The sequence below is a fragment of the Camellia sinensis genome, chromosome 4 (assembly GCF_055761805.1).
Source record: "Camellia sinensis isolate YWXY chromosome 4, ASM5576180v1, whole genome shotgun sequence".
NCBI lineage: Eukaryota > Viridiplantae > Streptophyta > Magnoliopsida > Ericales > Theaceae > Camellia > Camellia sinensis.
The window spans coordinates 35,013,968-35,029,781 of NC_138964.1; the positions used below are offsets into that span (position 1 = coordinate 35,013,968).

General features: G+C 37.8%; 1 protein-coding gene and 1 long non-coding RNA gene across 3 annotated transcripts; one reads left to right on the forward strand and one right to left on the reverse strand.

The window, feature by feature from the left end:
• Positions 1–179: 179 nt before the first annotated feature.
• On the forward strand, positions 180–10,528 carry LOC114302367 (putative alpha,alpha-trehalose-phosphate synthase [UDP-forming] 11). Of its 2 annotated transcripts, XM_082924588.1 has the most exons (5): positions 184–2,812; positions 2,915–3,188; positions 3,884–4,180; positions 10,037–10,153; positions 10,246–10,528. In XM_082924588.1, exons 1-4 carry the CDS (start codon positions 819–821, stop codon positions 10,052–10,054), a joined length of 2,583 nt encoding a protein of 860 aa, XP_082780714.1. In that variant the 5' UTR covers positions 184–818; the 3' UTR covers positions 10,055–10,153; positions 10,246–10,528. The 2 variants fall into 2 exon arrangements, with proteins under 2 accessions (XP_082780713.1, XP_082780714.1); XM_082924587.1 differs by lacking the exons at positions 10,037–10,153; positions 10,246–10,528 and having other exon boundaries at positions 180–2,812; positions 3,884–4,622.
• A 1,968-nt stretch (positions 10,529–12,496) lies between these two features.
• LOC145824555 (uncharacterized) lies at positions 12,497–15,539 on the reverse strand. Its single transcript, XR_014366320.1, has 2 exons — positions 12,972–15,539; positions 12,497–12,916 (listed from the first exon to the last, which is right to left on the reverse strand). It is a non-coding gene; the product is annotated as an uncharacterized LOC145824555 (long non-coding RNA).
• Positions 15,540–15,814: the final 275 nt, after the last annotated feature.

Sequence of the window (15,814 nt, forward strand, 5' to 3'; positions counted from 1 at the left end):
CTTTAATTAGATAGAATAATTAACTTTAAAATGTAAAACTTAAATTAATAAAATTAAAATTATAAAAATTAAAATCAAATTTAAATCAAATTATATGAATAATAAAAAGTGTAATTAATTCAAAAAATTGACTCAGAAAATTACGGACTTCCCTCATGGTAACTCTCCCAATCCAAAATCTCGCAGCACTTGATTATTATTCGATTTCGAATTCATTATTATCCCAACAATCTCTCCTACCCATTTTGGTAATTTCACGTGTTAAACCGGCTATACCCGGTATAGTCTGAAACCTAGTAGTATTAAAACTGCTGAGAGAGACCAAACCCAGAAAGTGCATAGATACATACACACATAAGCGTATCTATAGAGAGAGAAAATAAGAGAGAGAGAGAGGGGGGGGGGGTCGGTTACAGTTGGTAGCAAAACTTAAGAAGAATACCTCATTGATGATGATGATAATGATCATCATGATGAGAGTTTCATAAGTCAATCTCAGCCGTCCATTTAATCCCATTACGTAGTCCCACATTATAGCAAGTCACAGTCTCTCTTCGTTCTTATCCTCACCACCTTCCTTGTATAAATTTTCCATGAAAATTCTACAAGATTTTTGTGTTCATATATTCATGGAGTATATGCTTGTAGTCTGTAACACCCACCGATGATAACAACCTCACACTACCAAACAATCCCAAACCCAATCCAATTCAATCCAAACTAAACCTTTTCTTTTCTTTTCTTTTTCATTTTCTTTCGCTTTCCCGAGAAAAAATAACCCCAAACCAATTTGTTTTGTTTCTGGGTTTTCTCTGATTATGCTTTCTAGATCTTGTTTCAATCTCTTGAACCTCGAAGATTACTCTCGGGTCGATCGGACTCGGATCCCAAGAGTCATGACTGTTCCGGGGATAATCTCGTGCTTGGATAACAATGGCGGCGAAGAAACAGAGCCCGATAATGATGATGATGATGTTGTTTCGTCTGTAAATCAAGAACGAAGAATCATTGTATCCAATCAGCTTCCATTGAAGGCACATCGTGATTCGGAGACAAAGAAGTGGTGTTTTGATTGGGACAAAGACGCGTTGGCTTTACAGCTCAAAGATGGTTTTCCACAAGACATTGAAGTGATCTATATTGGGTGTTTAAAAGTAGAGATCGAAGTTTCAGACCAAGACGAGGTTTCTCAATTCCTTTTCGAGAAATTCCGATGTGTTCCCACATTTTTACCATCGGAGATTCAGAACAAGTTCTATCATGGGTTTTGCAAACACTATCTTTGGAATCTGTTTCACTACATGTTACCTGTGACTCCAAATCATGGTGTTCGATTCGATCAGAGTCTATGGAGAGCCTATGTCTCTGCCAACAAGGTGTTTGCTGATACAATCATGGAAGTGATCAACCCAGATGAGGATTATGTTTGGATACACGATTATCACCTCATGGTATTACCCACTTTCCTGAGAAAAAGATTTCATAGGATTAAACTTGGGTTTTTCCTTCACAGTCCCTTTCCATCCTCTGAAATTTACCGAACTTTACCTGTTCGCGATGAGATTCTTCGAGCTTTATTGAATTGTGATCTTATTGGATTCCACACATTTGATTATGCTAGACATTTCTTGTCTTGTTGTAGTAGAATGTTGGGTTTGGATTATCATTCTAAAAGGGGGTACGTTGGGTTAGAATACTATGGTAGAACGGTTAGTATCAAGATCCTCCCTGCTGGGATTCATATGGGTCAGCTTGAATCTATCAAGTCCTTTCCCGATACATCGAAGAAAGTTCGCGAATTGAAGGAAAGATTTGAGGGGAAAATTGTGTTGTTGGGTGTGGATGATATGGATATGTTTAAGGGTATTAGTTTGAAGTTCTTAGCAATGGGACATCTCTTAGAAGAACACCCTGAAATGAGGGGGAAAGTGGTTTTGGTTCAAATCGTAAACCCCGCGAGGAGTCGGGGTAAGGACATTCAAGAGGTTCAAAATGAGATCAGTAGTGTTCTAAGTCAGGTTAATGACAAGTATGGTAAACCCGGGTATGATCCGATTGTGTTTATTAATGGCCCGGTTTCAACCCAGGACAAGGTTGCTTACTTTGCTATTTCGGAATGTTGTGTTGTGAATGCTGTGAGGGATGGTATGAATTTGGTGCCTTACAAGTACACAGTGTGTAGGCAAAGCAATCCTGATTTAGACAATGCCTTAGGGCTTGAAGGATCAGAAACGCCGCGAAAGAGCATGATTATTGTATCCGAATTCATAGGGTGCTCACCATCGCTCAGTGGGGCGATCCGGGTCAATCCATGGAACATCGATTCTGTCTCGGAGGGGATGAATTTAGCAATCACAATGCCAGAAGCAGAGAAACAAATGCGCCATGAAAAGCACTACAAGTATATTAGTTCTCATGATATTGCCTATTGGGCTAGGAGTTTCGATCAAGACCTCGAGCGAGCTTGTAGAGAGCATTACAGGAAGAGGTGTTGGGGAATTGGGTTCGGTTTAGGATTCAGGGTTGTTGCTTTGGGTCCTAATTTCAAAAAACTCGCAGTGGAACACATTGTCCCGGCTTATAATGGGACTAATAGCCGGTTGATTTTGTTGGATTATGACGGTACAATGATGCCACAGGGTTCTGCTGACAAATCTCCAAGTGATGATGTTATTAAGGTTTTGAATGGATTATGCGCTGATCCGAACAACATTGTTTTCATCGTGAGCGGAAGAGGAAAAGATTCTCTAAGCAAGTGGTTTTCTCCATGCGAAAAACTCGGTCTTTCAGCAGAACATGGATTCTTTACTAGGTAAGTTGTAATTGAGGATTTGATGTCGTCGTTTTTTGTTTCATTTTCGAATATTTCTTTTGATTTGGTTGTTTTTTGTTTTTGTTTTTCGCTTTCATCTAGGTGGAATAAGGACTCTCCGTGGGAGTCGTGTATGTTGGCGATGAATTTCGATTGGAAGACAATTGCTTTGCCGGTTATGGAGCATTATACGGAGGCAACCGACGGGTCATTTATAGAGCAGAAGGAAAGCGCGCTCGTGTGGCACCATCAAGAAGCTGACCCTGACTTTGGATCGTGGCAGGCGAAAGAGCTTCTTGATCATCTTGAGAGTGTTCTTGCTAATGAACCTGTGGTTGTTAAAAGAGGGCAACACATTGTTGAAGTCAAACCACAGGTAAGAAGCAATTTAATCAGTTTGTTCATTTCCAATTTGTTGCATAGTTGTTTTATGAACTAAAAAGCATGTCTTAATTACTAGGAACATTTTAAGATACAATAAAACATGAACTCTAGTGGTTGCAGGGTATATTCTCTGAGAATCTGATTTTTCTACTGAATGATTAAGTGTTTATTAAGATTTCCAAATGTTCATGTGATAAAAAATATATATAATTGTTCTGTTGAATGGATAATGATTTCCAAATGTTGAGGGGATCAAAAGTATAGCAAAGGGAAAAAAATAAAACAAAAAAACTGTCAATATATTGGAATCGTTTGAATGTTCATGGTCATTGACTTATTGATATATTTTCTTGAATAAAAGTTGGGGTGTGAAAAGAAATTAAGCAATTTGTTGATTCACAATTTGTTGTATGGTATTGTATTGACAAAGACATGTATGAACACATATTAGGAGACATAAAACATGATCTTCCATTCGGGAGCATGAGAATCTGTTTTTTTTTTTTATTGAATGAATTTTTTTTTTGTTTTTTTGTTCTTACATGTTTATGCTTTAAAAAAAAATAATATGATTGTTCTGTTGAATGAATAATTAGTACTTCAATGTTTTCCAAATGTTTGTATAATTATTGATTGTTTGTAAAATCACATGCTTAATAATAATAATAACTGATGTTTGAATTGCAGGGTGTGAGCAAAGGAGTAGCAGTGGAAAGTCTGATTGCAACAATGCAGATGAGGAGGAAGCCCCCGGATTTCGTTTTGTGTGTAGGCGATGACCGATCAGACGAAGATATGTTTGAGACGATTGCAAGATCGGTCACCAACCCGTCAATGCCCGCCATAGCAGAAGTTTTCGCCTGTTCTGTCGGTCAGAAACCAAGCATGGCAAAATACTATCTTGATGACACTTCTGAAGTAATCAAAATGCTTCAAGGCCTTGCTGGAATGTCTGGGCAGCCTAATAAGTCTCCAATTTCGCAGGTATCCTTTGACGGGTCTCTCTAAAATTGCCAATCAACGGTGCTAGTTTCATAGAAATAGAACACAAAGTGCACAGAATAAAATTTAACCACAAAATACACATTCTGTGTACTTTTCTGTGTTTTATTTTTGTGCACTTGGTACCTTTGAATTCCGATATGTGGTTAGGTACAGACAGGTAGGCATGGTCTCTCTCAAGCACACATCGATCATCGAGTTCGCTGTTAAGAAAATGGGCAGGATTGTGTCTAGAGCTAGAGAGAAAGACGAGCATTGTACAGAAAAAAAAAAAAGAAAGAAAGAAAAATAGTTACATTTTACAGGTTCATTTCAAATCAATATCTGGAAATTACAGGATTAGTTGACCTAAGTTTTTTTTAATGTTTTTTTGTATTTGTTTTCACAGTTCTCATCTAATGGGCAAACAAAACTTCTTTTTCTATGAGTTCAGGGTTTTTGATTTATTGTGTTTTTGTATTTTTTGTCCATAGAATTCAATGACATCCTTTCCAACTAGATAGAGTAAACAGTTTTAGGTTTTGGGAAACGTAACGAACACATTTATTGTGTTCTTGCTATCAATTTTAGTAGTTTGTTTCTAGGGCCGTAAAATAATGGCTATTCAGTTTGTCGAAAATTCGATTAAGCAAATATATTCAGAAATTTGTTAATATTTTAGGCTTGATTCGATTAGTTTGTGTCATAAAATTATTCAAAAAATTAAACTATTCAAACTTGAGGTGATTAAAACTTGTTTGAGATTGGTTTAAAAAATAAACGTAAAGTTTAAATAGATTTGTGTACTCGTTATATTTTGAAACTAATATTGAACAATAACCCTAAGCATTACTAGTACATGGTGAAGTGATTAGTTATTCATTGATCTTTTTTTATTTATTTATTAAGAGATAGGAGATTATTTACAAATTATAAATACGGACAGAATTATATCAAAATTGATACTCAATTATGCAAGAAAATTTAACAATAAATACTCACAAACTCAACGCTAAGATGTCATTTCATAAACCAATTCGGTATTTGTTTCTTATAAAAAAACTTAATTTTATATTTTTTATGGAGATCTCGGGACTCGATTATGAACTGATGAGCTAATTGATAGATCTGATACTTTTTCACGCTTAACCGCATAAATGAAAATTACAAAGGCTAATATGCCCAAACCCAAATCTTGATGCAAAATTGTTAAGGCTGAGTAAGAAATCCGTGAAATTTGTAATTCGATCCAGTCCAGCTTAATTTAGTAGGTTTGGATTGGTTTTTTGAATTCGTAGTTCGCTTTCGGATTGAAAAATTAAAAATTCGTAGTTCACGGATTGGTTCCGAATTGAACTTCACGGTTTCGGATTAGAACCGATTCGGACCGTATACAAATAGTCTATATTTTTATTATATACCTTCCTGCATAGTATCTTCTCTTATTTTATATAAAACTTAAATCCAAACCCAAACTCACATAGTATATTCTTTTATTTTTTTTGTTTGCTAGTTTTTAATGTTAATTTGTAATGGTCTAAATACTTATGGTGGAACCAATTTTTTTATGATTGTTTAAATTGTAGAACAGTATGTCGCTATTATGAAAAGACATGTTATTATGAAACTAATATGGTGTTATAATTATATTTTTATGAAATTAAAGTACTATATATATTTTTTTGTTATTTGATTATGTAAATCCGTAGTCTTAAACCGATCCAATCCGTTTAAATGGATTAGTTCGGATTGGTTCCACGATTTAAACGGATTGGATTGGTTTCAATTTTTCAAAAATTGTAAATAACAGATTGATTTTAGTTTTATCCCAATTCGATCCAATCCGGACCATACTCACCCCTAAAAATTGTTGCACAAAAAGATTGCCAAGATGTGTAAACAAGTCGGACTTTTGCTTCAAGCCAAGCCACTTCATGCAGAGATTTTGGTCTCCACCAAACTACGGGTCTGGGCCTACAGAGAAGGCCCAATAGGCAAGCAGAAATTTTAGGCCGACATGGACTTTACATTTTTTTTATTTTTTTTGAGTTAAACGGATAGGGTTTCACTTCCCTCAACCCAAGACAGCGTTTGGGTTCGGTAGACTTATTTTAATATCAATTTTAATGATTCAAATTGTTCAATTTTTTTGACTCATTAAGTAGAATATTCATACAAAAAATTAAGATGATTAGACATTAGTAACTATATGTTTTAATCATATTTATTTTTAAAAAAATAGACAACAAATATAATCTCAAGAATAATTATCTATTTTTTTGTAATAAAAATTTTATTCAAATGTATCGATGTCTGACTATCTAATTTTTTGCATGAATATTCTAATAAACGAGTCTTAAAAAATGAATAGTTTGGATCATTAAAACGAGACATTTGGTGAGCTTCACGATTCTCTCCAGTTATCTTATATTGAGATACAACATAAATATTAAAATAAAATAAAATAAAAAGGAATGCCAACACAGATTAAAGTTCATTTAAAGTATCAGCAAACTAAAGAGACCAAAATCTCTATTAAAGTCTTCATTCACCAAAATCTCTACACACTCGTTTTCTTCCCGGTAGGTTTGCTTAGTTCGCCAGCAAGCCCAGAGGTACCTTCAATCATCAATGACATTAGTATAGTGGTGTAGGTCAGTACCATGATTTGATGAGAAGTGAAGTACTGCTTGAGCGTTGCTTTCGACTAGGAGGGGAAGATAATTTGTATAAGCAATTCCGCTACAGACTCCGGTGAAACTAGGCCCCTAGGACCCCCAAGAAGTTGGCAACTGATGTGGATGATGGGTTGTATACAAGCATGCAGCTGTAAGGAAAAAAAAAACAAAAAAATAAAAAAACAAAAAAAATAAAAGATGGATATAGCGGGAACCCAAACTTGTCACCACCATAGCTCTTCGCCATCTTCCCTCGTCTGTCCTCACCTATTGCCGCCATAGCTCTCCGCCATCCTCCTCCTCCACCGTAACTCTCTGCCGTCGACGACAGCCATAGCTCTTTGGAAACTCTGACTGTCCTTTGGCTGTCGCTCTCTATCTTCGGATGTATCTTTGTCGCTCTCATCAATCTTGGGCTGCGTGTCTGTGTCTCGCTTTCCGTCTCCGTCTCTGTCTCTGTCTCACACGTACATACTCTGGATCGGTAGTTTATGAGGTAAACCTTTTCCCCCAGCTCTCCAAGTAAGAAATTAGTAATAGTAGTTAAATAATACATAACTTCCTATAGCAGTTTATGAGGTAAAAAATCAATTTCATTAACTTCCTATAATATTTCCCTAAAAAATTAGCTCCATATATGACTAATCTGAAATTTGTCATTTTGGACATTTCCCAAGTGACTCATTTTGGACATTCCCTAAAAATCAATTTGAACAAATATTATGTGATAAAGGGTTGGGGATAGTCACATAATCTGAAATTTGAATATGGTCACTTGGGGTTGGGGATAGTCACATAATCTTAATTTGCTGATATTTGTTCAAATCAATATTTGTCCTCAATTTGGGCATTGTGTTAGGGAACTGATTCATTGTGTTTGTTTGGGCATTGTGTTATATAATCATTTTGAAATCATTTAATTGTTATTTCATTATGAAAAGTGGAAGAATAGAGATTGATTCAAATGTTGGTGACAATCGTTCAATAAATGATGGTGAAGAAGTTGAAGAACCTAAGAAGGATATGTGTTTTAGCTCAAGGTAAAAAGGTGTACACATTTTATGGCAATATGCTAAGCATGTTGGATTTTCTATAGCTCATAGAGCACAACATTTTGGAGATGATGGGCAATTAAAAAACTTTGCAATTGAATGTTCTTGAGCGGGGCAGAGAAAAAAGAAATTAGAAGTCAACCCTCTAGAGCCATCTTTGTCTACACAAATTGGTTGCAAAGCAAGGGTATGAGGTAGTGTACAAAAGGATGGGAGATATAAACTAACCACAGTTAACCTTGAGTATAATCATGATTTGATTCCCACCGACTCACGTCATTTTGTAATAAATAAGAAAATTCTTACTATTGTGAAAAGAAGATTAAAAATTAATGATTAAGCAGGGATTGTGGTGTCTAGGAACTTTCATTCAATGGTTGTTAAAGCAGGGGGATACGAGTCTTTGACATTTGATAAGCGAGATGTAAGGAATTACATTGAGAGAGCTAGAAGATTGAGGCTTGGGGAAGCTGATGCCGAATCACTTCAAAGTTATTTTATGAGGATGCAAGCACATAGTGAGAGATTCTTTTATATGATTGATGTTAATGAGGAGTTTCACATTAGAAACTTGTTTTGGGCTGATGCAAGGAGTCGGGCGACTTATGAAGCATTTGGAGATGTCGTTTCATTTGACACAACTTATCTGACGAACAAATATGACATACCATTTGTTTCATTTGTAGAAGTTAATCACTAAGGATAGTCCATTTTGCTTGGTTGTGGATTGTTATCTAGTGAAGACATTGGCACATTTGTTTGGTTATTCAAGTTGTGGTTAAGTTGCATATCAAATCAGCCTCCAAAAGCTATCATAACTGATCAGTGCAGAGCTATGCAAAATGCTATAGAAATTGTCTTTCCACAAGCTCGACATCGATGGTGCTTATGGCATATCATGAAGAAAATTTCGAAAAAGTTGAAAGGATATGCTCAGTATGAAGCCATAAATTTGGCTATGCAAAATACAATTTATGACTGTTTAACAAGAGTTGAATTTGAGAATAAATGGGAAGAGATGCTTGCAACATTTAATCTTTATGATAATGAGTGGTTGGGGGAACGTTATGATGAGCGGCATCAATGGGTACCTGTCTTTGTTAAAGACATTTTTTAGGCTGGCATGTCAACTACACAATGAAGTGAAAGTATGAATGCATTTTTTGATGGATATGTAAACACAAAGACTACACTGAAGCAATTTGTTGAACAATATGACAATGCCTTAAGAACTAAGGTAAAGAAAGAGAAGAAAGCATACTTCAAGTCTCGACACAAATTGTTTGACTACCTAACTATATACGGTTTTGAGAAGCAATTTCAGCAAACCTACACCAATGCAAAATTCAAAGAAGTTCAAGGAGAGTTGGAGAGATTAGTTTACTGTCAGCCATTGTTTTTGAAAGAGGGGAGGGGGGGATCAATTTCTACATAGAATGTCCAAGAAGCAATGGTAGCTTGTGAGAAGATGAAGCATGTGGACTTTGTTGTCTATTTTAATTCAACTGAATGTGAAGTTCAATGTATGTGTCAGTTGTTTGAGTTTAGAGACATTATGTGTGTTCACTCACTCGCTGTGCTTGTGAGAAGATGCATAAATGAGGTGCCAAGTAAATACATTCTGCCACTTTGAAGAAAAGATTTGGATAGAGAGTACGCATGTATCAAAACCACATATACTGGCTTTGGGAATGACTTCAATTCAAGTTGCTATGAGAGGATGAACAAAAAACAGATTGCCATTGTACAACTTACTGATAACTCTGAAGGCAAAACTAGTATTATAGACCTTGGGTTGGATGAAATCAAGGAGAGAGTCTTGAAAGAAGAATTGGGTGATGGGACTAATTTACCATATTCCAAAAAAAGTCCGATTTGCACCGGTTCTACACAAAGAGCTACTAATATGAAGGTCATTAGTCATTTGGTTACTCGGCAAAGAGGCCGTCTAATTACTAAACGAAAGGTTGCCAAAGTAGATCAAATAGTGAATCGGTTCAAGGTAACGGCAAAAAGAAAAACAAAAGCAAAAGTAAAATGTGTATATTTTTATTTTTTTACAAACTATATTCAAATATGTAAAAGTAATTCATAAATTTCAATCATTAATCATTCTTCAACAAATACAGGCTGCTAAGGTGCTTTGATTTGAAGCTCAAGCTGAAACTCAATCTCAAGCTATAGCGACTGCATATACATCGTATTATCCTCATATGGTTGGCATAGAAAATAGTATGTATGTACCGGTATGTGTACAAAAGAGGACTTGACATCAATTGCTTATTTTCATTTGCAAATTTTGTTTTTGTAAGACGTAGTTTTTATTGAATTATCATAGGTAGTCAATGGTATTGGAGGCACATCTTTGACTCCATCGGACTTTACAAGAGGCATATCGGAAAGTTTGATGAGTGCTCCAACTCAGATTTTTGGTTTTGGATCTCTAGCCCCATCGGCTTCTAATGCATGCACCCCGGGAAGCTTGTATATTAGGGACCTGTTTGACTTGTTTATTGTAATTGAACAGTTTGTTTTTTAGATTGCAACTTATTATGTTTCCAATTTGGATCTGTAAAACAGGATGCCTATTAATTAGCAATGAAGTTATGTTATTATTATTATTTGTTATGTCATGAACTTAGCAATATTTACTGTTGTTCTATAGTGATTGTGAACAAATATTTATTTGCTGAGGGATTGGTTCCAGATTCACTGTATTCAGCAAAGTGTATTCAACAATGTCTATTTAACAAGTTGCTTGTATTTAACAGTGAGTAATTAAATAGTTTCCTTGTATTCAACAATGTGTATTTAACAGTTTCCCTGTATTCAGTAATGTCTATTCAACAGTTTCCCTGTATTCAACAAAGTGTATTCAACAGTTTCCCTATATTCATCAATGTCTATTCAACAGTTTCCCTGTATTTAACAAAGTGTATTCAATATTTTCCCTGTATGCATAAATGTCCATTCAACAGTTTCCCAGTATTCAATAATGTCTATTCAACAGTTTCCATGTATTCATCAATGTCTATTCAGCAGTTTCCCTGTATTCGACAAAGTGTATTCAACATTTTCCCTATATTCATCAATGTCTATTCAACAGTTTCCCTGTATTCAACAAAGTGTGTTCAACATTTTCCCTGTATTCGTCAATGTATATTCAACAGTTTCCCTGTATTCAACAATGTGTATTCAATAGTTTCCCTGCATTCACAGTACCATACAAGTTCCATTCCATACAAAGAAAGTGAATACACAACATAACATCACAGTTCCATTCCACTAAAGTTCAAAGAAAGTGAATACGCTACAAAACAACATAGTTCCATTCACACATCAAAGTGAATTCACAGTTCCATTCCACTCAAGTTCAAAGAAAGTGAATACACAACAAAAGATAACTTGCTCTAAAAGTGTACATTTACTTTTACTTCTAACTTATATATATATATATATATATATGTATATATATATGTATATACATATTATTACATCTTCATAAGTGATAAGGCACCAATTACAAGCAACACGAACAACACATTTTTTTTTTGCATCTTTGCGCTCTAAATTCGAAGTTCTTCCGTCATAGCTCTTTGTTGTTCGGTCATAGATAGAAGTTGTTCGGTCATACATCGAAGTTCTTCGCCGACAATTAGCACTTCTTCTCTTGGAATTACGTGACCTTTACATTTGAATTCATAGGCAAGCACCATTCAACAAAACAACCATAATCATTGCAAGAGTAGAATAACTTGTTTTTGTTTCGATCGGTCTTAGAAATTCAAATAGTGGCTTTTTTATTACATCTACAACAATTTTTGTTGACGTATGTCAATCGATCTAAGCTACTGCCATTGAAACTTGAACTTGACATCTACAAAAAGGGAGAAACAAGAAGTTATAAAGGTTAATAAAATAAAATAAAATAAACTAAAATGTTCAGATAAAAGAGTGGTAATTGAATTATAGGTGCAACAGTTGTGGAATAGTTGTGGTAATGTCTAACTTTGCTAAACATTCCCTAAATAGTATTGGAAAAGCTTAAAGAGAGTGGAAATTCTAACTAATGAACCTTCCTGCTCTTGTTGGTACAGAAGGATAGAAAAAATGAACTGGGAAATATGTTAATATTTTCCTTCTTCAGTCAGACCTAAATACCAAAGCCAAAAAATAAAAAAACAAAGAAAATGCCCTATAACACTTTATTTGTTGGTCAACTATCAAGTTATCAACTCCCAAAGTTTGAAAGATATAAAGGTCAACTACCAGACAATTCAGAGCATTTTACACCCTAAAGTTTCTTATAGACTACAACTCCATATGAAAATGACAGAATTTTGAATGAGGAAGACAAACAAAATGTGTATGTCTACATGGGTGTAGCAAATTGACCAACTTGCACATCAATGAAGAAGACAGGTTAACAATCTTGTTAATGTACACTAAACCTAACCCACTACCCTAACCCACTACATTCACTCCACTAAACCTAACACACTTACCATCTCCACTACCACCCACCACCTCCACTACCATCCACTACCACCACTCACTTACCTCACACCTCTCCTATATAATAGCTTGTAACATACAAATCAATATACATCAATCAAAATATCAATCAATAATACATTTATTTTAACTTGGTATCAGAGCTAGGTTGAGAACCTAGTATTTTCGTTCCACCGGCGGGCGGCAATCTCGCCTTGGCCGCCCGCCGGACAAACCCAAATCTCACTCACCTTGGCTGCTTCATGTTCTTCTCAGGAGATAAACTTGAAATGAAGAGTTTACCAAGGTTGCTGGATCTGATCTGATTAAGCCTTGCACTGTTCAAGCAAAAACTACATCTGATCGTAACACATACTTAACCCACTCCAAGATCTTCCCACACGCCGGAGCTCCAACATCACAGAGATCCTCTCTTCCTTCCCACTCCATACACCCACTCCATACACACCCAAGATCTTCCCACACCATGCACAAGAGACCCAGCTAACACACACCTCTCTCTCACCCACGGCTCTCACACACGCCACTCACCCATGCACACTCAGCCACCTCTCTCTCACCCACGGCTCTCACACACGCCACTCACCCATGCACACACCCAGTCACCATACACTTCTCACACACAGCCCAATCAGAGCTACACACACACACTGCCATCTCATTCTCTCTCTCTCGGCAAGCCCACATACACACTGATACACACACCATGGAAGTTTCACTGCAACACACACATAGAACACACACACACAACACCATTCACACACACGGTTTTAGAGAGAGAGAGCACACACACCATAGACAGCACACATACAGAGCTCCCTTGCATGAAGGACACTGATACAGATCAACACACACACATGCATCTATTCTCGGGCTCTCTCACTCTCTCGGCAGTTTTGGGTTGGAGCTGAACACACACCACAAAAGATGAAGCTCTCTCATGGGATAAGGGATACTCAACATGCACTGATCTCTCTCTTCTCCCTCTGGGATGATACACGGCTGCACCAGCACACACCAAACAACCAGCACATGGGGGCACCCACTCACTCTCTCACTCTCTTTCCCTCTCATATTTTATTACTCTCTCTCTCTCCATCTAACCCACCAACTTAGCCACTTTTGTCCCCCCACCATAATTGTTTTCACTTCCCACCACCCCACACCAGCACTCACTTCCCTCTTTTATTTCTTTATTTTACCTACTTTTCCACGGAAAGTGAGCCAGCCCTTTTCAAATAATTTTTCATTACATTTTTTATTTTACAACCAAAAAAAAAAAAAAAAAAAAAAAAAAAAAAAAAAAAACCACAAATACATTCATTCCAGTTGGTTTTTCTGCCTTATCACACCTCCCATTCGAGTTTGCACAACACACTTATTTTATTCATATCAGGGATTCACCCCGCTCACCATTCTACACCCAAAAAAAAAAAAAAAAAAAAAAAAAAAAAAAAAAAAAAACAAACAAACAAACAAACAAATCCACAACCACCACCCACAGGCGGAACTTTTTCCTTCTCCCTTCTCTACTCTGCCGCCGGTCTTTTCTTCTTGCCTCCGTCCTGGGCGGCCCTTGCCGGTGTTGCCTCCGTGTTTCCCACTCCACTGGGCATGATCAGTACTCCCTGCTCCTCCACTGCAGCATATGGCGGCCCTCCAAATCGGAACATCACGGTGGCCTTCCGCTTCAGCTCCTTGTTTTCTGCCCTTAGCACGCTTATCTCTGCTCGCGCATCCTTATACATGCGTTGGAGCAGAGCCAGCTGGGAGTTTAAATGTTGCACCTCATTTGTCCTACTCTGCAGCCGGTTCGACAAGTTTGTGACCGCCGTCATGCTTTCCACACATGCCTTCAGCGTATACTGATTGGCCTCCACATCCGACTGCACAGCCATTTTTTGCTCCACCGACTGCATCGGAAAGTTTAACGGAGCAAACCCAGTGGTGTTTGGTTGAGGTTCACGGGACACCGCACCTGCTATCTCTCTTGTGGACTCGTTGAGGTCGGGAAAGAGAGTAAGTAGACCACGGGACGACGAAGCCATTTTCTCTCGCAACAGAGTGTTACAGACTCTCTCTCTCAGCACAACAGTGTTACAGCCTCTCTCTCTCAGCACAACGCAGACTTCTTCAGAGGTTTCTCTCAGTTTCTTGTCTGAGCCTCTGCCTCGGCCTCAGCTCCGTCTTGGTTAAATAGCCGAGGCAGCCACGCGCATCGCGCGCCTCTTCTCGCCGACAAACTGGCACGCCTTTTCATGGCACGCCTTTTGATGCATTCGGGCACGCCTTTTGATGGCACGCCTTTTGAGGGTGCGGGCACACCTTTTGAGGGCACGACTTTTAAGGGCTCGATATCTACATCCATGTATATTTTTTGGGCAGCCTATATACACACTCATCAGTGTCTTCTACACCAGTCAGCTTTATCAATCCCTTTTCAACCTCAAATAGGTTTCTCTCTTCACACCTATTTGAGTTTGAGGGGGGGTTATACACAGTATCATGTATAAGTCATCATGTATAAGTCGCCCATGGCGCACTCCCTAAGTCACCCCCTTGGTGCACCACCACAATTTGCTACAACGGTCCGACATGACCCCATAAACTGTCCCGACATTGATTCCGGTCAGCTTCTACATCGGTCCGACATGACCCCGTAAACTGTCTTCTACAACGGTCCGACATGACCCCGTAAACTGTCCTGCTACAACGGTCCGACATGACCCCGTAAACTGTCCTGCTACAACGGTCCGACATGACCCCGTAAACTGTCTTCTACAACGGTCCGACACGACCCCGTAAACTGTCTTCTACAACGGTCCGACACGACCCCGTAAACTGTCTTCTACAACGGTCCGACATGACCCCGTAAACTGTCTTCTACAACGGTCCGACATGACCCCGTAAACTGTCCTGCTACAACGGTCCGACATGACCCCGTAAACTGTCTTCTACATCGGTCTGACACGACCACACAGTGTCTGCTACAACGGTCCGACATGACCCCATAAACTGTCTGCTACATCGGTCTGACACGACCATACCGTGTCTCCTATCCTGTTTTATTTATCAGTTTATTTTTCTGTTTTGTGACTCTCTCCAAACTCAAGTTGGCTAGTGCCTATCCTCCTTGAGTTTGAGGGGGGCTGTTAATGTACACTAAACCTAACCCACTACCCTAACCCACTACATTCACTCCACTAAACCTAACACACTTACCATCTCCACTACCACCCACCACCTCCACTACCATCCACTACCACCACTCACTTACCTCACACCTCTCCTATATAATAGCTTGTAACATACAAATCAATATACATCAATCAAAATATCAATCAATAATACATTTATTTTAACTAATGACAACACTATATCCAGCAGTTTAG

Excerpts from the sequence above, each read along its gene's own strand:
- LOC114302367 (XM_082924587.1), top strand. The coding sequence starts at position 819 with ATGCTTTCTAGATCTTGTTTCAATCTCTTGAACCTCGAAGATTACTCT. Across the intron at positions 2,813-2,914 it reads GAACATGGATTCTTTACTAG|GTGGAATAAGGACTCTCCGT; the intron begins GTAAGTTGTAAT and ends GCTTTCATCTAG. Across the intron at positions 3,189-3,883 it reads TTGTTGAAGTCAAACCACAG|GGTGTGAGCAAAGGAGTAGC; the intron begins GTAAGAAGCAAT and ends TTTGAATTGCAG.